At 41.0% G+C, this 24,315-nt stretch overlaps 2 protein-coding genes across 2 annotated transcripts in view; both read left to right on the forward strand.

Moving 5' to 3' along the window:
• The first annotated feature begins 1,504 nt into the window (after positions 1 to 1,504).
• Positions 1,505 to 24,315, forward strand: part of LOC145395422 (uncharacterized) — a 284,261-nt gene continuing 261,450 nt past the window's right edge. The window contains exon 1 of the mRNA XM_080269026.1: positions 1,505 to 1,573. Coding sequence (XP_080125152.1) covers positions 1,510 to 1,573 — 64 coding nt within the window. The 5' untranslated portion in view covers positions 1,505 to 1,509. The remainder of the gene's footprint in view (positions 1,574 to 24,315) is intronic.
• LOC145395450 (uncharacterized) overlaps positions 1,949 to 24,315 on the forward strand; it is a 37,179-nt gene continuing 14,812 nt past the window's right edge. Inside the window, exons 1-2 of the mRNA XM_080269054.1 lie at positions 1,949 to 1,955; positions 3,357 to 3,424. Of these exons, the coding sequence (XP_080125180.1) occupies positions 1,949 to 1,955; positions 3,357 to 3,424 (75 nt within the window). The remainder of the gene's footprint in view (positions 1,956 to 3,356; positions 3,425 to 24,315) is intronic.

The raw sequence follows: 24,315 nt of genomic DNA on the forward strand, positions 1-24,315 counted from the left end.
GCCAGAAAAAATAAAGTTTAATTGAAAAAATATATATTTTTTTTAAGTTTATACAAAAATGATAAAATTTTAGGTATGCAAATTTTAAAATTAAATCTTGCAAAATTGAAAAGTAATATCATGATTCCTTGGGTGGTCTGCAGTAGACCGATGTTGGGACCTTCTCTATACAAAAGGAGAAAGACAACAAATTGAAATAAAAAAATCACAAGAGGGCTCAACTAGGTTACATTATAGGTAATCTGGAGGTCTAACATACCCCAGTGGCTCTATAGAGCAAAATCAGAGCCAGGTACAGCTATGACCCCATCATCCCCATGAAGAGCATCACTAGGCAGGAAGGTAATGAGACAGACAGATCTGTAGACCTTATGCTCATATTTTTAAAAATCAAATTTCGGGGACTGGGGTTTCTGAGACCCCACATTACCTATCTAGGGTACCATAGTGTAGGTAGCGTTGCGTCGCACTACACCGACCCCTCACTACAACCACTGATGGACTACAGAGGAAAGTTGGACACGAAAGACATAGCAAGTGAAGTCTAAAAAAAGAAGATCAAGAAGAAAATCAAGAAGAAGAAGAAGAGGAGGATGAGGAGAATCAAGAAAAAAAAAGAAGAAACAAAAATGAAGAAGAAGAAGAATTATTTTCTTGGTGGATTTTCATGAAAGAAACCCCCACCCCTCCATTTAATCCAGCCTACTCGATGTGGTGGGCAATTTAGTGTTAGACCGCCTCTCAAGAATTAAGATGCACTGACCTAATCTAACCCTAACATCATTATTAAACCTAACCTTCTTAAAGCTTCACTGCTGAACCTCTGCCAAAAACAACCCAAGTCTAACAATGTAACTTAGCCAAATGTAACCCTAACAATCCAACCCAGCCTGAGCTAAATTAAAGTAACAATCTAACCTAATCTCGTTTAATGTAATCTAGTACAAAAATGATCTAAAACCAACAGCCTAACCTAACCTAACCTAACCTAACCTAGCTTCCCCTAACGTTTTCTTGTAGCAAACTAATCTTAAAATAATCGCCCAACCTACCCTAACCAAACCTCACCTAACGTAACCTAGTAGCAACCTAATCTAACAACAGTAAGCTAGCATAACCTGACCTTATCTAACTAACCTAACCTAACCTGACCTTATCTGACTAACCTAACCTAACCTGACCTTATCTAACTAACCTAACCTAACCTGACCTTATCTAACTAACCTAACCTAACCTGACCTTATCTAACTAACCTATCCTAACCTGACCTTATCTAACTAACCTAACCTAACCTGACCTTATCTAACTAACCTAACCTAACCTGACCTTATCTAACTAACCTAACCCAACCTGACCTTATCTAACTAACCTAACCCAACCTGACCTATCTCGTCTACAGATTGGAAAGCTGCAGTATAATTGTCGATCATGAAGACACTGCTGACTCCGGTGATGATGATGATGATGGTGATGATGGCAGCCTCTCAACCATCGGGCGAGAAGGGAATCATGGGCTGTCGTGCTGACATGCCATACATGTATAAGCTCAGGGACCTGTATGATTGGAAGTTGGGTGAGTAGGATTTATTTGTTTGTTTGTTTTAATGCTGTGAGGAGATTAAACAACGTAAAAGCTGCAGGTGTTGATGTGATATATGCTCGTATTCTCGTCGCGTAACAAACCTCCCTAGTACCTTTTCCTTAGCGATTTATTTTTAGATATAGTTGGTTAATATCCTTTTATACATTATTTATGCACATTACGGAGATTTCTAGATGATTTCTATACCACGAAGAGGAAAAGTTAGGTGTAATTAACAAAATAAATTACTTAGGAAAAGGTGCCAGCGAGCTTCCTCAACTGACTAGAATATGGGTCAAACCGTAGCGGGGAGAGTGGCATAAATATTTCTTAGGGATTATACTAGAAATTAGTATCAGAGAAATTATGGAGCGTAAGAATACCTTAGTTATGCTCCTGTACGAAAATAAGGGTGGAAGAAGTGGGTGTAAATACAAGTAAATTATAATTATAGTCTATTTGGTTCACCTGTGCACCTGAGATGTATGGGGGAGGTAGGGTGTGTTTGATTCGTGGCTACTGATTGGCCGCCGATGATGTCATTGAAGTAAATGCGGGCATGTATTGTAGTACAACATGCGGACGTAGGTGTACACCATGGGTGGATGCAGAGCAACATGCAGACGTGGGTGTGCACCGTGGGTGGATAATACTCGTCAAACGTCAATCAGCGTTTTATAAAACTTTTTATCAACTTTAATATTCCTTAATAACAGTAAACTTTTAAAGCTAATTTAGACCTCTTAAGCTTCGGAAATTACTCCTTATTTGAATTGGCTGCTTATAATGCAGGCAGTTTAAAAATTTAAATATGTATGTGATAAAATAAGAGCTGTAGATTTACATCATCGGCGGCCAATCAGCAGCCCCAGTTCAAACACACCCTACTCGCCTGTACATTTCAGCTGCACAGGTCAGTCAAATAGGGTAGCCTATAGTCTGGTGGGTGTATTTAGGAATCTTATATGGAAGAATAATTAAGGGAAAGGTGGGGAATATACCAAAATGTCTGGTTAATATGAACAGTGTGTTTAAAAGACACGGCGATTTAGGAAGCTCCGTAATACCCTTTCCTCAGAGATTTATTTCCTTACTCCCTCCTACTGCTGCCTATTATGTTGTATTTATCTTTTAGACGGCAATGTGGATGACAAAATATAACACACTGGGGATTGTTTAATGAGCTGTTAGCAAAAAAAAAAAAAAAAAAAATGCTGGTAAGGATAAGGTGCTAGGGAGCTTCTTGAACTAACGTTAATACAGGCTCAAGTGTGGTAGGGGTGTGGTAGGGGATGTGTGGATCAAATATTTACAGTAAGAGAGTGAGGAATGCAAGTGTGAAGGAGGGTACAGTATCTATAATATTATGGATCTGGAAAAGGTGTATAACAGGGTGACTGGGGAAGGATTATGGAACGCTTTGAGGATGTATGATGTGGATGGAGAGCTGCTGAATGGTGCCTTTTTTTCAATGATGGTAGTGTATAGCCTACAGCGTGGATTTCTAGGGAAGTGCTTAAATATCAACAGTTGAATGAGACAAGGGTGTATGATGCATCGCTAGTGTTATGACTGTATAACGGTATATATATATATATATATATATATATATATATATAGATAGATAGATAGATAGATAGATATATAGATATAGATATATATATATATGAGAGAGAGAGTTACAGTTATGCTGGGTTATGCTGGTGTGTAGCAATATTTATCGCCACATCATTCATGTGTCAAAATCTCACAATAACTTCCTTCCTCTCCCCAGCAATAACTCAGTGCAGTAAACCAAGGACGTTCGAGTTTTGCGAGTCTCAGCTGGGCAATTGCATCCAGGTAACATATTTCAGAGGCTTTATTATAGCTTTGCCTTAACCCAATGGCTCCCAGGATTCCTGTGTGAGGGACTGTGCTGGAAGGGCACGAAGCGTACTGTCCTCCGCTTGTCGTGAAGCTCACAGGTGCCTACCCGTGGGTACCCTCCATTATTAACATTTGAAAATACTCAGTTCCCTCCTATACTGAGGACACAGGGCGCAATTAGTCTGATTATTACACCTGTTAAACTCTTGGCAACAGCACACATTCTCTCTCTCTCTGGAAGTTTGCTCTCATTCAGCTTGTCTCTAGGAAGGGTAACCGCTGTCATGTATTAAATGTTTTTATGCACTACTTATTATTGTTTGTTTTTATACTGAATATTTAATGACTGTTGCCTTTTTTTTTTTTTTTTTAATTCTTATCGTTGTGTCTATTACCCATTTCTTTTGAGTCGTAATCATAGAAATCCGGCGGCATTTAACCGTGCCTGCTGCACAGCCGGGAATATTTCTTCCATCCATCCATCAGTCAAAGCCGTTGTTATCACCAAAACAGCCTCATCCTTTGTATTTCTGAAGCCTTTGAATCTATCTTAAATATGATGATTCTGAAGCATCTTTCCATTCGTAAACTTTACTCTGACCGTCGATATGGATTCAGTCAGAGATGCTCCACTGGTGATTTGTAATTAACTTTTTATTTATTTGCATTTCTCTCTGTCTCTTGTTCATACTTTTTTTTGTATTTTTCTGATGCCTTTACTATTGCACTAAACATATACAAGTATATATATATATATATATATATATATATATATATATATATATATATATATATACCTAGGCTGCTTCCCCCAAGGAAAGGGAGGTAGCCGAGACAGGACGACACACTCCCCATTTACTCATCCATTCAAACACATTCATTCGCATCTTAGCCCCAAGGGAAGAACGGACAGATCCTCACCGCACAACACCGCACAAGGGTCAACTGTGCAATGCAATCAGTAACATCCGCAGCAGGGCCCGACAGCAGAGCTGGTTTACCCCTGCCACATCATAACAGACCCATCCCCTTACCCGCATCTGACCTGACTAGCTGATCAGACCAAATACGGGAGAATATCCCCTCAGGGCTGCGTCATCACTTATTCATTCACAATTTCTCTCCATTTATTTCTATCACGCACAGCCACTCTTCCTTGCTCAACAGACATCCCTCTCACATCCAGTGCTCTCATCACACTGTCCATCCATCCTATTCGTGGTCTTCCTCTCAGCCCCTTACACCTCTCACATCAGATCTAGTTATCTTTTTCACCAATCGCTCATTATCCATTCTCTCCATATGCCCAAACCATCGCAACACCCTCTGCTCAACTCTACCAGCCATTTCCCGAACAACTCCAGTTCTCCTTCGCACTTCATCATTTTGCACTCGATCCATACGCGTCACTCCACACATACTCCTCAGACACCTCATCTCCATTACATTCAAACTTTTCCTCTTTGCTACACCCATATTCCATGTTTCAGCCGCATATAACGCAGTCGGTACAACAACACCCTCATACAACCTTCTCTTTACATCCATTCTAAGCGAACGACATCTAAGTACTTTTCTCATTCCTCCCAGCACCTTTCCTACTTCATTTATTCTAAACTTCACTTCTGCATCTATTCTTCCATCCACAACAACATGTGACCCTAGATATTTAAAACACTCTACCTCCTCAAGCAACTCACCATTCAAAACTATATTCATCCCCCTACCATCTACCAACCTCGTATACTTCATCACTTTACTCTTATTCTCATTTACTTTCAATTTCCTCCTTTCACACACCCTTCCAAACTCCTATACCAGCTGTCTCAATCTCTCCTCTGAATCAGCCACCAGTGCAGTATCATCTGCAAACAGCAGCTGCTTCAGATTCCACTCTCCACCATCAACATTCACCAGACTCAGACCTCCACCTAAAACTCTTGCATTCACCTCCCTTACAACACCATCCATGTAAATATTAAACAACCAAGGCGACATCACACATCCTTGTCGCAGCCCTACTCTCACTGGAAACCAATCACTCACAGCATTTCCCACTCTTACACACGCTCTACTATTTACGTAAAAACTTTTCACCCCTTTAAGTAACCTACCATGAAGTCCATACAATCTTAAAACAGTCCACAAAGCTTCCCTATCAATTCTATCATATGCTTTCTCTAAATCCATAAATGCCCAAAACATCCTTGCCTTTCGCTAAATACTTTTCACACACTTGTCTCACAGCAAACACCTGATCCACGCACCCCTCCCTCTCCTAAAGCCACACTGCTCCTCACCAATCACGCCTTCTGTACCCTCTTTAACTCTCATAATTAACACTCTACCATACACCTTACCTACAACCCTCAACAGACTTATACCCCTAAAGCTAGTACATTCATACTTATCACCCTTGCCTTTGTACAACGGGACCACACAAGCACTTGCCCAGTCAATTGGCACCATACCTTTCACAAGGCACACATTGAACAATCTTACTAACCAGTCAACAAGAGTCACTCCACCACCCTTCAGGCATTCCACAGCACACATATCCATACCTGCAGCTTTCCCTGTTTTCATCTCCTTTACTGCCTTCTCCACTTCCTCCTTTGTGATCAAAGAATCATTCAGCTCTCCCAAAACATTTATTCCTTGCACCCTTCTATCCGCCACAATCTCAGCCACCCTTTCCTCCTCTACATTTAACAATCTTTCAAAATACTCTGCCCATCTCTTCCTTACTGCATCCATCTCAATTAACATCCTTCCATCCTCTGCTTTTACTCGTTCTTCCTTCACAGACTCTCCCTTTTGCGCCCTTTTCACCTCCTTCCAAAACATTTTCTTATTCTGTTGAAAATTCTCTGTCAGCCGCCTACCCCACCTTTCATCTGCTGCCACTTTAGCATCACACAAAGCCCTTCTCGCCCTATTCTTCTTTTCCTTATACCTTTCATATGACATCTCATCCTTCCTCTGCAGCCACACTTCATATGCACGTCTCTTCTCAGCCACAGCTTTACTTACTTCCTCACACCACCATTCACTTCCTTTTCTTACACCACCACCCACACGTCTCACACCACACACCTCTTCTACATGCCCCACCACAGCACTCTTAAACAACTGCCATTCCTCCTCCACACTGTCATTTTCCCGATCTTTCACTGCGTTCCACTCATTTTTCAATTTCTCCTGATACTCTATCTTTTTCTCTATATATGATATATATATATATATATATATATATATATATATATATATATATATATATATATATATATATATATATATATATCTATATATATATATATACATATATAGATAGATAGACAGATATAGATAGATATAGACATTGTACTGAAGGGGTTCACATATGGCTAAGGTTGACTTGTACTTTCATCTTCACTACAATTTATAAAGATGCGGCGCAATGGACGTTGGGTGAATAATGTGAAAAAGCAAAAGCAAAGCCGTGGCAACTGTCAATAAATGTTGTGATTGTGTTATCATAAAATTTAACATTAAGTACCCTTTCAGCTGACATACCATAGTAGTAGTAGTAGTAGTAGTAGTTGCAGTCCCCAGACTCATCTGAATGTGATCCCAGGGACCACAGACTGAAGTTACCCTAGTCCTGCAGATCACTATCTTCCTTTTGGGGGATAAGGAGTAGGTTAACCCGCCCCGTCCCGACCACTTTTTCACCACTGGTACCCCCCAATCCTGACCATTTTTGGACCCAAATTTTTTTGGCTAAAACTTTCGCTTTTGGTCAGAAACAATGGTCATTCACTAAGAAAGTGTTCACCGGGGTCCATAAGTTGCCTAAACAGGTATACCTTCATCACACCTGGTACCGTGTTCTCTGTAGGTGGTCTGAGGCTCTCACGTTTTCTATGGTATTATAAGTCTGGGAAACCAATGAAAGTAAGTAGATATGTATTTATTACAAACATAAAAAAACATGTGATACAAGAGTAAATTGGATTTTATACAAAAATAGAGCTGAAATAAGCATTGTACCATCGTGCGAACTGAGCAAAATCGGGCAGACTGGTCACGATGAATCGCTAACATTCCTGAATCATGATACATATCATTTTTTCTACTTACATAATACATCTCCAATAACATTATACCATTTTACATTTTACTGAACTGTTTTTACGTATTCACAGGCCTTTCAATAACATTTAGTGTAATGTTAGCGCTTATTTAAGTAGTGAGTGAACTCGCTGTGACTGTTGTTTCAACTCGTATTGTGTTTTTTCTACTTACATAATACTTTCCTAATAACATTATACACTTTTCCACTTTTGAGAACTGTTTTGAGATAGTTTCAGGCCTTACGTAAATATTTAGCGTAATAATAGCGCATAATAACACAGACGGTGAAGTCGCTATGACTACTGTTTCAACTTACAACCTATTTTTGTACTTATATAATAATTCTCCACTAACATTGCACATGTTTACACTTGATATAATTGATATCACATAATTTGAGACCTTACGATTCTACTGAGCGTCATATTATCGCATATTTACACAGTGAGTGTTATTGCGATATCATTTGTTTCATCCTACACTAGTATTCAACTTATAAATTACTTTCCTACTAACATTACACCCTTTTCCACTTTATATCATTCCTATCAAATACTTACTGACCAGAATGTTCTACTGAGCGTAATATTTTCGCAGATTTACACAGTGGGTGTACTCGTGACATCAATTGTTACTACTTACACTATTTTTCAACTTATACGTTACTTTCATGCTAGCATTACACCCGTTTCCACTTTATATTCTTGGTATCACATATTTACTGACCAGAGTGTTATACTGAGCATCATATTTCGCAGACTTACACAGTGGGTGTAGTTTTGATATCACTTCTTTCAATTTACGCTATTTCTCAACTTATACATTACTTTCCTGAAAACATTACACCCGTTTCAACTTTATATAAGACTTAGCACATACTGACTGCCCTTACCATTATACTGAGCTTCATATCGCCATCCCAAACAGTTTCAGTAGTGTAGGAAGTTATGGTACTCTCTGAAACATGGCTGAAGGCACAACGCAACATTGCACTCTACACACTCGTACCTTGTGTCTTTTCTCTGAGTGGCTGGTCTGACTGTCAAGTGCTTGCATACATGGCAGCGGCACTGGGGTTTACGACGGTTTGGGTCGGAAGGGATTGTGCTAGGATAGTGGCATCCTGCGAGGCGTAGGGGAGTCTGGGCAGCCATGGGGGTGCGGGTGCGGTGTGTGGGTCTGTCCTGGGCATACCTGGCGATTATTTCACGTGCCAGCTCCCTCACAAACCCCTCAAAGGTCTCGGATACTCCTGTTGTCATGGCATGCAGGTAGTGTGCGTTCAGGACCGTGATGTCGAGCAAGTGGAAAAAGAGCTTTTTGTACCACTTCATCGTGGTCCTGGCACAGTCAACACTGGAAATCATCGAGTCTGACTGATTCACTTGCCTCATGTTCAGATTATAGTCCAGTACAGACTCTGGTTTCCATACGTTGCGCCTCCTCTCGCTACGGTGATCCACGGAGTCTGTGCGGTGCATCAGGGGGCTGTGAACAGTTGATAGGAGGCAAACTTCCCTGTTGTGGTTCCACAGGGTGGCAAGGATGTTATTTGCCTGGAAGAAAACCACCTCGTTCTTGTCAAGTTTCCTCCCTATCTTGACCATATGGCGACGGTTTCTCTTGACTGTACCACAGACTCCGGTGTCGTGTTGGTGGAGGAACCTAGCGAGAAGAGGGCTAGTGTACCAGTTGTCCAGGTACAACACATGACCACGATGAAGGTACTCCTCTATCATTGTCTACACCACGGCCCCTGAGAGTCCTATACTACGATCTTCTGTTATATCTGTCTGTGCGCCCGTGTACAAGACTATGTCTTGCACATAACCAGTCTTACAGTCACACATAACAAAGATCTTGAACCCGAAACGGTGTCTCTTGCTGGGTATGTACTGGTGAAAGGAAATATTGCCTCTCCACAACACAAGACTCTCGTCTATGACGAGGTCTCTGTAAGGATATAATGAGGAGCGGAACTTTTCCCGTAAATGATCAAATACCAGCCTAATTCTCCTCATTTTATCAGTGTTATTTGCATTAGCTGGATTTTCTGCATCAAAAAAGTGGAGGCGGCCGAGAATCTGCTGAAATCTATTACGACTCATCACCTTTCCAAAGAAAGGTGTGAGGATCATTGGGTCAGTTGTCCAGTATGCAGGAATTTGGTTTTTTCTTACCACACCCATCAAGAGAACCAGGGCAAAAAATAAGAACATCTCTGAAATTGTCACAGGATAGTCATATTGTTGGGAATGCCTGCTCGTTGTTCCCAAACATTCACTTTCACGGCGCTGTGTTCATGAAAATATGTTGGTCTGTTCCACTATGCACCCCACAAACGCCTCCCCAAAGAACAAGTGGAAAAAATCCACCCTAGAGGAACACGCATGCACACCTGGAGCCATGCAACCAGACCGCCACTCCTCAGTGAAAGGGTGAATGATGGGAGTAAAATTACTCCCATCTTCCCAGTTCCACGAGACACCACCGTCTCCAGCCACGTCCCCATCGTTGCCTTCGTCAGGGTGGGGAGGTGAGGGTGGTGGGGGAGGTTGGGGAGGTGGAGAGTGGTGCCTTTCATCACTCGCACTTCTCTTCCCTCTCCCTTTTCCTTTACCCTTTCCCTTCCCTTTCCTTCCTTTCCCCACATCCTGGGGCTGTGGGGAGGAAGTTTGGGAATATTGCGGGGCAAAAGACGTGCTGGGGAGTGGCTCCACCTCCTCTCCCCTAGGCCTACGTGCACCACGTGCTCGTGCTGCCTCCCTCACACCACTTTCCCTTTCACCCCGCACTCCCGCCACACCACTTTCCCTTTCACCCCGCGCTCCCGCCACACCACTTTCCCTTTCACCCCGCACTCCCACCACACCACTTTCCACTTCCCCAGACAAAAGACTTGGACCATACCTTATTTGTCTTCTCGCCCCACCTTCTGATCCTCGGGGTGATATTTTCTCCTTACCCAACCACGAGGCGATATCACGTCCTAAGCCGCCGTCATCGTCATCGTCCTCATCCTCGTCCTCATCAGAATCGGGATGGAGAGAGGTCTGTGCACGTGGTTGGGGTGCAGGCTGGCCTTCCCTTGCCTTACGGTATGTCACATACCGCTTTTTCCGGGGCGAAGGGACCTCTTCATCACTGCTTGTTATTTCTTCCTCTGGCTGGACGTAATCGCGATCCACCACATCATCATCAAGTGGAGAATCACTATCTTCAGTGAAGGCCTCCAGGGCGGATGCTATTTCGTTGTCTGAGAGACCTTTCCGCTCCATGTCTGACCTGGGTCACTGCTAACAGGTGAGTGACTGAGACAAGGGCGAGCGTGGGTCACGCTGGGTCTAGGACGCTGCCCGCCTGGCGGCAGGTAGGGGAGCCTTGGGTAGGTGGGCGAATCGAAAATCTCGCGCGAATTTTGAAAATTGTGGAAATTATGAACCTTGCAATTGCAGGACGTTGAAGTACGTCAACGGGATTGGCAGTGACAAAACGTGAGGACGTGGAAGTACGTCGACGGGACGCCGCGGATTAAGGGAGGTTTGTATAACCAGGCAGTGGAACCACCTGGTCATATCGGTGCCACCAGGTGAAGAGGTCCCTCAGTAGCACCGGACATTCCGTAAACTGAAAAAAAATAATATGGTGGTAAATATGGGTCTCCAATAAGTCAGGTTACATTTACGAGTACCTTGCTTCGCAGTCAGGTCAGGCTCATTAGGTGAAATCTGAGTGGGTTAAATCTTTATACTCTGGTGATTAACGGATATATTCTACCCCCATGAAACTGACTGGTTTAACCGTTTATGCTTTGGTGATCAGTCGATTTATCCTACCTGCATGAATCTCCTTCACACTTTTCTATGTAATTCCCACGTTAGTTTTTCTACATCGCGTGTTCTTTCTCACCTTTTCCTGCCGTTTTCGGTTGGAGGGTTTGGTGGGCGTAGGAGAGCCTTCTTCTTTGCTATCTCTGTTTTCTTTCTAGTAGTTTTGTCACACTCTTGTAGGAGCTGCCTAGCATGAGCCAACTGGCCTACTCCAGTTTTCTTATGATCTTATCCTCGTATGTACGAAACGAGAAGATATTCCACCCAGACCCAACCTGCAAGACCCACTGTAGGTGTTAACTAGTGGGTTTTATTTATTTATGTTTGTAATTTGTTCTCCATCCTACCTTTAGTAGTATTATAATAAGATCAGGTTTCCCCAGCCCAATTAAGAAAGGCAGAAGGGAAAGAAAATATTTGGTTAATATGGGTTGTATTCTCGTGTGATTAGGAAGCTTACTATAACAGCTTTTTCGTATCTTCCTTATTTATCGCCATTTTAGTCTATGGGGAGGTGGCTGTGTTAGTGTGCATCCAGACTGAGAACGGGCATACGGTTGCAAGCGAGAGCGGGTTGAGGCAGGAGGTTATACAATATGCAGTAACACACACGTGACCGCATTGCCAACCAGTGTCACCAACCATTGGGAATTATCCCCAGATTTAGGGAATTCGGGTACAAATGAGGATATGGGGAAATCGGCTTTCAATTTGGGGATTTTTTGCCAATGGCAGGGTACTTAACCCATAAACTTAGCTGTAGAAATTAAAATAGGTTATATATAAATATCTTAATTTCAGAGTGACTTCATATTTTCTAAAATGCAACCATTAGTGCATCCGTTTTTCTTCATCAATTAAGTCGATATTTCGTGTGTATTCGAATGAACGAAAGTGGGTGACAACAACAGCAGCTGCAGCAGCAGAGATCAGCTGACTAAAAATAATCATAATGATGCCTTCCACAAATCGTATTATTACTTTTCCTGTCCAGAAGTAACTGTACAGAAAAAAGAAATTAGACATACCCTAAGTTAACTCAAGAGCAATTCTTATTTCGTGTAATGTTTTTTCTTCATAACAGATCTTTTCCACGGGACGCCACGAGTCATTTTACTTTTGTTTACGGCGCCACATTAGACGGCAAATTATCGGAAGTCTAGAGAGAGAGAATTGCAGATTCCACAGCAGTGTTCCACTGCTGCGCCTTCGGCTGTAAGACAAGGCAGAAAACTGGAAATGGTGTACACTTCTACCAGTTTCCAGCCAACGAGGAGAGACGATATAAGTGGATACGGTAGGTGCCGTGAAGAGGGAGAATCGGCAGCCGACGGCCTACACCCGACTCAATAGGAAGCATTTCATATCAGGTGAGCCAATGACTTGTGAGTAGATAAGGGCATATTTATCATTCTTTGCAGCTGCAGATGTCATGGGATATCCCAGTTATGCTAATGTCACAGAGTCCGAGACCCACATGCCCATATGTGTGCGACGGAAAAGAGAGGAAGGGTCGATGTCACAGGCCTCGTTTTGGAATTATTCCGTAGTTTCACCCAAACGAAATCGGGCATAATCTACAGTATATTCTCCATAGCAGTGATGGTCAAGAATGTTAGGTGTGTAAGTAAAACTGATTAAATTACAGGTTAGGTCATATTGAAGGTTAGGTTGGGTTAGGTAATATTAGGTAAGAATAAGTTAGGTTAGGTAAAAATTAAATTTTTATTTTTTCAGTGTTATTCAGTGTGATTCATTTGAAACTGATATTTGTGTCATGGTGGATCACTTTAATAGTAGTGCAGTACAGAACACATCAGTGTAAAACTGTAATACTCGTATACCATTGTGAGTCTGTATGCTTAACTGTGTTTCAGTTACAACTAAAGCATAATTACTAGTAATACTAAGTATAATTTCTGTTTTATTGCTCCACTGAAAGCCAAACCGCCAATACATGCGCCAGTTAAAGATACATTTTTCACTGAGAACAACATACATTAATCACAATTGAGAGGACAAATCTGTACTTATATCAACAGCCCTTTATATTTATCTTTTACCAGGTATATTCTGTGACTTTCTTGTTAATGCAAAATGTAATATCATTAAAATTATATTGTTGAAGTCTTTTAGTTTTATGTTGTGGTATTCATCAGCATGAAATAAATGACCTTAATTTAAATTTGTGGCAGTGTTATGTTTCAGTTGCAATGTAAAAGTTAACAGTTATGACATATACCGTTTTCGTTTTCGTTTTCGTTTTTAAAGGCTCCAACATGCTTGCATGTGTCGGCTTTGGTCACCTAATGGCGGCTCTCCATGCTGCACGATCCATTGCAGCCTCTCTGTTCAGTCCCTTAACCCTGAGGTCACACTGAATGACCTCATCCCATGTCTTTCTCGGTCTACCCCTCATAACCCCACCCCCAATATTAACACTTCTCACCTTCCTCACCCAATTATTATCCCCCATGCTCTCCACATGTCCAAACCACCTCAATCTACCTCTCCTCATCACAACACCAATACACTCCAGTCTCATCCTACCTCTCAACTCTTCCATCGTAAACCCAGCCCCTCCAGGCCTTGGACACAGGGACTTACTGCACATCCACCTAATCATTGTCATTTCTGTACATCTGAGCCGGCGAATATCTTCCTCCTTCACTGCCCAGGTCTCACTACCATACAGCATTACACTCCTAACACATGCTGCATACAAAGACCCCTTAGCACGCAGGGAGAGTCCTCTCAATGTCAGGAGAGGCAAGAGCTTCCTGAACTTCTTCCAACCATTTCTCACCCTAGCCACAGAGCTAGATCCAGCCCCACCTCCAGCACACAACATGTCTCCCAAATAACAAAACTCTTCCACACACTCAAGAGATTCACCAGCAAGTTCAATCCTTTCACGTCTGACAATCTCCACCTGCTCATCCCGATACGCCGTACACATAAAATCAGCATTATCTCGCAGTGTACCTCTGATACCACTACATCTCTTATGCACCCATTTATCACAAACACCACACAAGATGGAATTACTTCCTACGCCCTTGTGGCAAGCTGCACATGGCCATTCTCCTTCGTCTTGGACAGTACCGCCACCAACCCTAGATATCATTACTTTTGTTTTATCTACATTTACCTTAAACCCTTGTGCTCCATACCATCTCTCCACTTCCTAAACCTTTCCTCCGCCTCCCTTTCGTTCTCTGCAATCAACACCAAATCATCAGCATACAACAACTCCCACGGGAGTCCATTTCTAAAGTCACGTGAAAGGGCTTCAAGTACCATGATAAACAACATGGGACTCAAGACTGACCCCTGATGCACACCAAGATTCACGGAAAACTCATCGCTCAAATCTCCATTCACTCTGACCTGGGTGTGAGCACCCACATACATAGCCATAACCACCCTAACCAGCCACTCCTCCAAGCCAAGGTTTCTCATTGTCCACTTCACCACCTCTCTAGGGATTCTGTCAAAGACCTTTTCCAAATCAACGAAAACAAAATAAAGATCACTTCTCCTACCAATATATTATTCCTGAAGCTGTCGAACAGTGGTCCCCCTACCTGGCATAAACCTAAACTGCATCTCATCAATTTTTGATGAGATGCAGTTTAGGTTTATCCCAGGTAGGGGGACCTACCTTCTAAAACTCTCTCCATTACCTTCATTATCTGGTCTAAAAGCTTTATATCTCTATAATTTCCTCTTTCCAGGGCATCACCCATCCCTTTATACACATTTACAATTACACTCTTCAGCCAATCATCTGGGACAACCCACTCATAAATAATCCTATTTATCAGGTCAGTGACTAACCTCACCCCTGTATCTCCTGAGGCCTTCAACATTTCGGCAGTCAACCCAGACACACCTGCTGCCTTCCCCACCTTCATTCTGCCTATTGCCTCACTCATAGTAGCAGTATCAATCAAAGGCCAAGGGCCAGACACTGGATCTGCTGGCTCCAAACCTTCCCTGTCCCAGTCAAACTCCTCATTCAACAACCGGTTATAATGCTCTCTCCATGCATCTTTAGTAATTATCCTCACTGTTCACCACTACCCTTCCTTCATCATTCTTCACACACTGCTCACTTACAATATTTCGATTATCCCTCTTCACCTGACCTGCCACCCTAAATATCATATTTTTCCTTTCCCCATGATTTAGGTTATAAAGTACGAGTAATAGTCTCTGTGACTCAGACTTTGCCCTGTATACCTCTCTTCTAGCCCCCCGATTGGCAGCCAAATATTCCTCTTTGCTACCACCCTTCTTCCATTCCCGGAAAAGCCTTCTTTTCTCCTTAACTGCAGCTTCTACACCCTCATCCCACCACCAAGTTACTTTATGTCTTGGTGGTCCTCTTGTCCAACCGCATGTTATATCAGTAACTCTCAAGAAATTGTTCTTTAGTTCATTAACACCTCTGCATACAGCTTCCTGTTCAGCCACCACTCTCCTCAACTCGCTATAGAAGGCATTCCTTACTACTTGGTTTTTCAGCTTCCATATTTTCCGCCTAGGTACATAAGTTCTCTTTTCCATCACTTGTTCTTTAAGCACCATATCACAAATCAATAGTTTGTGCTGCTGCACACACTCCTCACTTCCTATAACTTTAACATCCCTCACTAACCTCCTATCGGCCCTCCTAACCAGAAAATAATCTATCTGACTGCTATTTCCCCCACACTCATACGTAATTAACCTACTGTCTCTTTTCCTAAAACTGTCAATTATGCATTTTATGTTAAACCATTTGAAACATATATAGCTATAGGCTGTGTATATGTATCTAGGCCTATAATTACTGAAATTTCCAAAATAAGTAAATTTTTGGCAAATTTCAAGAATTACACCTAACTCACACTGAAACTTAAAATTTTCATTTTTCAATGTTTTATAGTGTGATTAATTTGAAGCTAATATTCATTTCTGTCGGAAATTACTTTTTTTTTTTTTAAACACCAAACTAAACTAACCCAGCCAACCTAACCTAACCTAACCTGGGACCTAACTTGAAGATTAAGAAGAGAGAATAACTGCAGTAGGCCAATAGGCCCATGTTAGACAACTCCCACAAAAGTGTGACTTATTTACCCTGCCCAAAATAGCCCATGCAGGCCCATGCCAGGCAGCTCTCACAGGAGTGTGACCACGAGAGTGGAAAATTTTATATGCAGCCTATACCTGCCATATGCTTATCTAGCCTAAGCTTGAAACTTTCTAGAGAGGTGGCAGCAACTACGTTACTGGGTAACCTATTCTCTTCATCAACTACTCGATTCACAGTCAGTAAATAACAAAATTTTTGGCAAATTTCCAGAATTACGCCTCACACTGAAGCTTAAAATGTTCATTTTTCAATGTTTTATGGTGAGGTTAATTTGAATCTGATATTAATTTCTGTCGGAAATTACTTTTTTTTTTTTTTTTTTAACACCAAACCAAGCTAACCCAACCAACCTAACCTAACCTAGGACCTAACCTGTGGATTAAGAAGAGAGAATAACTGCAGTAGGCCAATAGGCCCAGCTCCCACAAAACTGTGACTTATCTACCCTGCCTAAAATAGCCCATGTAGGCCCATGCCAGGCAGCTCTCACAGGAGTGTGACCACAAGAATGGAAAATTTTATATGCAACCTATACCTGCAATATGTTTATGTAGCCTATGTGTGAAACTTTCTAGAGAGGGAGCAACAACTACCTCATTGGGTAACCTATTTCGTTCCTCAGCTACTTGATTCAGTGTATGCCGTACAATCCCTACCTCCTTGGCACCATGTAAAAAATTTACTGATTACCAAGATAATTTACATGTACTGTATGTCAATTGCAGCTGGCTATATTACACACACAGAATGTGAATATTTATTGACCTTGAGGGATGCCCCGGTGAGCTTTGACGGGGTGTTCACCAAATAGTGATAAAGGTTGCCATATCTGAAGTGGTTTCGGTCCCCAGTTCTTGAAACTGGTGAACTACTCACTAGATTTGGTATAAGGATCCAGCCCAAACACCTTATCATGTTCCTGTACATATCTTGGTGGCGTTGGTCCATATTTCTGCATATATCTGACAGTTCCATCTCTGACAGCCCTGTCTGGACAGCCATTACTGCGAGGAGTTTGCCGTCCATTATCGAGTTGTAAATAAAACCACGTGATTTCTGTGACGTCACTGGAAAAGGTCTATACAAGGATACTTTGATGAAGCATAATCTATATTTGTCTCATATATTGCATATTACAAGGCTAACCCAAAAGGATATTGTTTCTACCTTTCATAAGTGAAGTGTAACACTACCCAAGAGTATATTGTTGATACCATAAGCTTAATGTTCGTCATACCTCAAAAAGTGCATTACTTCTACAGCCATTGTTTTTATTTTATTGTAAATAACCATTTCTTCTTAATATGTTTGCAATATTCTGTCTGTTAGACTGAGCCTGTACAATAATAGACATTGAATTATTTCTGAATGGGGGATTTTGGGGAATGTTGGCCTGGAGCTGTGGGGTATTTTGGTCGTCACTGGTTAGCAACACTGCTGCCAGCGGTTGCGAGACCGCACGGGTTCACACGGGAAGAGTTGACAGCTAAATCTTCTCCCATTCTTGCTATTTCAAGGGAAACCTCATGTGATGCCTCTACCGCATTTAAGTTTCTCCGCATACTGAGGGTAGATTGTCGTCAGATGATGCTGCAGCTCACTAAGCCTCATAGAATTATTCCCCAGCACTTTGAAACACAGCACACACTGAGGTTTCTTGATGTCATCAGTGAGGGTTGATGTAAATCCGTGGTTAATGTACTCATCATACACACACCACAAAGTCAGTCAGGAGACAGGACGTGTGTGCTGGGCAATCCCCAGGTCCTGTCCTCCCCACTTACTGTTTTATAATCAGCCCATACACCACTGACCGGGCTAATGTATGGCCCTGCCTGCACTATATGTGCGGGGAATCTTTCAACAACAACAGCACTCATCACTGTACTTCCGCTCCTTAGCAGCACTGGCGGCCATTGCAATAATTCTATATTAAAAAAGCAAGATAGATAGATAGATAGATAGAATTTTATTGACCACAGCTACAAATGATCATACACATTATTTTAAAGATTGGTCCAGTAAAAGTACATATATAATAATACAATGAAATACTAAAAACAAATTACAACACCCTAAAGGGAATTCTTAGATAACACAGCGGCACGACAGTGAAAAGCACTGACTACACCTGCCTTTGTAACTCCAAGTAAATATAATGATACAAACTCTCACATCAGAAACAACGCCCACCCTGGATTTCATATCAACTTCAAAGAAAAATCAAAGACACAAATGCTCAAAGTATATAAAACACGTACTCCTTAACTTAAAGTAATATGAACAGTGACCTTTATGTACCCAGGAATAACATATGCTTTATCTATTTACTTCCTTCCTTTAAACATTTATGTTTTATACTTTATAAGTATCCAAGATCTTGAAAATTATAGTACATCTTTGAACATCATCATATCTATTAGAAAATATATCTGTGATAGTTGAAAAATTATAAACGTCTCTCAAGTGTTGCGTCATAGCACATTCTTGTACCACATGAATCTCATTTTGTATCTCACCACACTCACATACCCTCTCCTCTACTGGCAGCCTTCCACGTCCCCTTCTGTTCCATCGGCCCACCTCTATTGCTAGAGAATGTGCTGACACTCGGAACCGCGTAAAAGCAACGCGATAGTGTTCACTTACATAGTTATTCTCTCTGTATACTGAATGGACATTTAATTATGGGTTTATTTCCATATATGTTTTACGTTTGGAAGACTCTGAGTTGGAAATTATGGCCTTCAGGTTCCGAAATCCTTCAGCTATATCATCCCTTTCATTATGTAATAAATTGTTAATGTATGTATGGGTCTGGTATTGATTGTTCATAACAGTATTAATGGCTAAAACTAATGGGTCATCATCCATTCCTTGCCTCTCATTCTACATCTTACGAAAAAACTTTCTTTGCTTGCATTTAACTAAGGACTAACTGAGGATAACCAGATTCTACATAACACAAGTCATTACACGTAGTTAACCTAACATTTAAAAGACTTTTTAAAGACCAATTATACAACCTCACAACCGGTCTCAGGTCCGCACCCAGCCAAGACTCACATCCATATAAAATAGCCGACACCAAACAAGCATGAAACACACGCTTCTTAACACAAAAAGGAATGTCATTATTTTTCCTTAAAAATGAAATGAATTTGATGACATGAGTCATTTTGGCGTCTGCGTGAGCCCTGACCGATGACGAAACTGAGCCGTCAGCCGTAAATGGTGAACCAAGATACATATACTGAGTACACTGTTCTACCACCAGACCCTCTACCCGCAAATCTTCCTTATCCTCAGGCGTACCATGTATTACAAAAAATTTTGTTTTTTCTCCGTTCACTTTCATACCATACTCATCGCAATATTGCATCATCAATGACAACTTATTAATCATCCCAGTGCGCGAAGTGGAGAGCAGCACAGTATCATCCATCTGCATTAAAATATGTAGCCACCTCAAGAATCCGTCATCACCACAATGATCTTTTATCACTTTAATCAAATCGTTCACGTATAATATAAAAAACAAACAAGATGTAGGGGATCCCTGATGAACTCCCAGTGTGGCAGCAAACATGGCAGTACCAATAATGCTCTCAGTAACATTATATACAGCACCAATAGCACCCAACATAACCATACCACATCCAAGACGCTTTAAAATTCTTATTAGAATATGTCTTTGTACCCGGTCATAAGCGTTACTAAAATCAACGAATGTTACAAATAACTTTTTCTTTTTCTTTCTAGCTAAATCTGTTAGGAGGCGTAATGTCACTATGTGCTCCACACAGCCACGACCCCTTTGTGCTCCTGCTTGTTCACGATACGGCTTAAACCACATCTCCAAACGGGAGCACAACACCATATCATAGAGTTTGGAGATGCTATCTATTATACTTATGCCTCTATAATTCTTAACATCCTTTCTATTCCCTTTCTTAAAAATAGTAATCAACTTGGCCCTAGTCCAAAGTGCAGGATATTGTGCGTTAGAGAATATCACATTAAACATATTAACAATAAGCATTATCCACTGGGCAGGCAACAGCTTAAAAATCCCTGGTGCAATGCCATCTGGCCCACAAGCTTTTTCTGCTTTGAGCTTACTAATTTGTGCATTAACCTCTGCAGGGGAGATGGGGTTATCTAACATAGGTATAGTTACATTGCTATGTCGGCATTCATCAAGATTATCTATATCAATATTCATTAACTCTTCATAGTGGCCACGAAATTCTTCATCAGAGGGTCTATTGTTAGCCTTTAATTCATCATTTAAGTCTCCCTTCCAACTGATTGCCTGCCACACCCGTCTATCATCCCTGTCCTGCATCAGCCTCTCCCAGCGGGATAAGCTACTATCACCACCACCACCACCGAGAACGCCCACAGCTCTTCTGCTAGCTCTTTCACATTCGTACAAAGCATCAGCAATATTATGAGCAAGATTATCTATATTATGTTCATCCTCGCAATTGGGAACATCAAGAAATTGTACATTATTTCGAAACATATCCAAATCTATTGTTGATAACTTAATTGGACTGCGAGCCACCGAACTACTCTCCCTGACATTTAACAGCGATGCATGACCTCCAAGGTTACATGCACGGCGGTATAGGGAGTCTACACTAGTAACTAGGATATTTACCTCAATGCTAACTGAAGCATGATCCGATGGCAAACATTCCATATTATGCACACACAAGGATTTAATATCATCAACCAATCCACACGATACCACACACACATCCAACTGTGACACCCAACTGCCTCCTTTACGAAAAGTCAGATCACCTTTAAAATGATTAGTCGTCGTCTTTAGGTTATTTAGTACCAACATCTTGTTGTCTATGCAAATCGTAGATAATAAATAAGCATTGTCATCAGGGGCATTTATAGTGTCGTGTATAACTGGGTAACAATACATATAGGCATCAGGAATATCACTACGGGAAGGTAACTCCCGAACATATTTACCAAATCTGGAATTAAGATCGCCCATAATTACACACCTGCAATCACCCTCAATAATCTTTTCTTGGATTGAGGCAAATGAATTGTAAGAAAAATACTCAGAATCATGTGGTGGAATATAACAAAGCCCAAATATTACATTAGGAATACATTTAAATTTCATCCATACTTGATCCTGTATTCCGTAATCAACGCTCTCTACATAACCTGCTAAATAATTTTTTACCAACACAACTGTACCTCCCCGATGAGTTGAAACATTATTCACACACCTGAACGTCACAAATCCTGGCAAATGCACAGACAGTTGTGTTTTTGTCTCATTTAGGCCGACAACATCAAACTTTAATAACAATCTTTGCACCTCAGTCTTCTCCAGCTTGGCTCGCACAGCATTTATGTTCCAAGTTAATATGTTGATGGTTTGGGTGAGTTGTTGCTGTGGTCTTACTAAAAACACATGATGTTAAATTTGTTTATCACTTCTCCATCTCTGTATAACTGACGTTCCTTAAAGTTGATATATATGTTACAGCCTACATTCTCAGGTTTTTCTTTTTCTCTCTTCTCCACGTCTTTCAACCGTTTCCACTCTTCCCTCACGGCTGGATGTGTGTCCTTCTTCACAAAAATCCGCCTGAACGTCTCACCAGCCTCTTTCAGTTTCTTTGCTTTCTCGAGGACTGCATCACGGTCCTCACGCGATGAAAGGGTGACTAAAATTGGTCGTCGCCGCCCTCCTATTTTACCCAGCCTCCTTGATGTCCTCACGCTCACAGATGACCCAATCGACGACCACACCTTCTGGATCTTATTATCATCCGAAGCAGCGCCATCCAAACTTTCTTGTTCATCAGGAATGCCAAGCAGAACCAGATTACATTCTCTTGCCTTACGGTCTACATCCTCCAGAAAACGTTGCTGTTGTGCTATGACAGACACAGACAAATGACAGTTTTAAATTATCTGGCCACTTGCACCAAAATGAGTTAATTCACTTGACTGTTTTAAAACCAATGTCGAGAAAAAAAGAAAAAGTGTCAAACGACTTTCACCAAATTAACATGATTTATTTTTCACTACACCCAAGTGAATTAAATTTTATGCAATATGAAGTTGGTGGTTTTCAGTATTTGATTTTTTGGTAAACAATACTGCATTCATTTGCTAATTTTTTGTTTCCAGTAAGTTAGATTAAGTTTCATTAAAGAAAGTTTCTAGTTAATAATGTAGATTTTTACCACTAGCACAATTAAAGCAAAATTCGCTTAGCATCACAGTAACTAGTAAGTTCTCCACGTGTGGTAGCCGGTTCTGTTGGTGCTTTTATGAGTACTAATGCAAAGATTATGTAAAATCATGGTTATATCGTAAAAACAATGTGAAATATCATGTGAATTGCTAAATGCAGCATAACACTTTGAATTATCATATTTAGGATAATCAGTGACACGTCATTTTCACACTCACAGATTTTGACAGTGAATAGTAAGTTGATGCAAAGCAATAGGCAAAACATGTGTCAAATGCAACAAAAGAAACATATAGTACCACATATGAATGCATAATCATTCAAAAACATCGATAATAATGAAAAAGTAGCAAAAAACGAATACTGTTTTAAATTTGTAGCCTACTCTACCCTGCAGATTTCACCTTGCCATAAATATTAAGTCAGAGCTGCTAAATCTAGACCGAAATCGAGTTTGATGAAAGCAGTTTAAACTCAACGAAACATTTTTTTTTTCTTTTTTTTTTTTAGCACTGATTTCAGTTCAGATCATTCGGCGAAAGTAAATTAGCTGAATTTCGTCATATATTTTCAATCAGTGCTGTATTTTTTTTTTCTTTAATGCAAGTGGCCAATGATAATAAAAAAACAAATGAATGAATGAGAAATTGAACAGAAATGAGACTACAAAGAAAAGATGTGAGAGCAATATCAAAGGTAGAGGCGTGATAGGGAGACCACCACGGAGCTGGGAAGGCAGAGTGGAGGAATACATAAACTATAAAACTATAAATCAATTATATCTGCAGGTAGATAAATAGATAAAAAAAAAACAAATATATGTTGCCTTCACAACACTAACATCAAATAAATAATTATCTCGCAAGTAACACTGGAACACTGCACAGATAACAGTAGATATTTCTCACAAATTACATCTGTGGGTGCCAATTGGGGTCGTGGCCGAGAGGAAGGTTGCAGCAGTGAGAGTGGGTGACACATTTGCACCCTGTACAAGTCCTAAGTCTGTTGGAAGAATCCCTTCAATAGAGGTGAAAAGGACTTCAAATATGGTTTGCTCGACAACAAATTCATTCCTGCATATTGCATATAAAGTATAGCAAAATGGACCATATATTTTCCTTACCCTCTCATTGGTCCAGCAGTGTCAAAATGTAGCAGACATACACTGGAGTGAGAGAAAGCAAGGCGACAACCTAAAACACTTGGCCCCCATACCCGATTGTAAGGCAGACACAGTCAGATTTACTACTTGCACTAGCCCGCCGTGGCCCGCAAAAAATCCTGCCATGGCCTTCTTGGGGGCCATGGCTCCTAGTTTGAGAACCGGTGATCTGAACAGAAGTATTCTGCAAATGGCTCTCGCATTTTTTTTTTTTTTTCAATTATTGTGTAACTTTTTTCCCCCTTGAAGTTGGAAAACCACACATTACTAGGACCACCAACGGGACTAGTGTTCCATCCAACTCCTTCCTAAAATATCACTTTGTACTGTAGGATGAATACAGATTTAGTAAGCTGTACTGCTTTA

This window comes from Coenobita brevimanus, chromosome 31, assembly GCF_032717465.1.
Source record: "Coenobita brevimanus isolate Jiangsu-jjx chromosome 31, ASM3271746v2, whole genome shotgun sequence".
Lineage (NCBI taxonomy): Eukaryota > Metazoa > Arthropoda > Malacostraca > Decapoda > Coenobitidae > Coenobita > Coenobita brevimanus.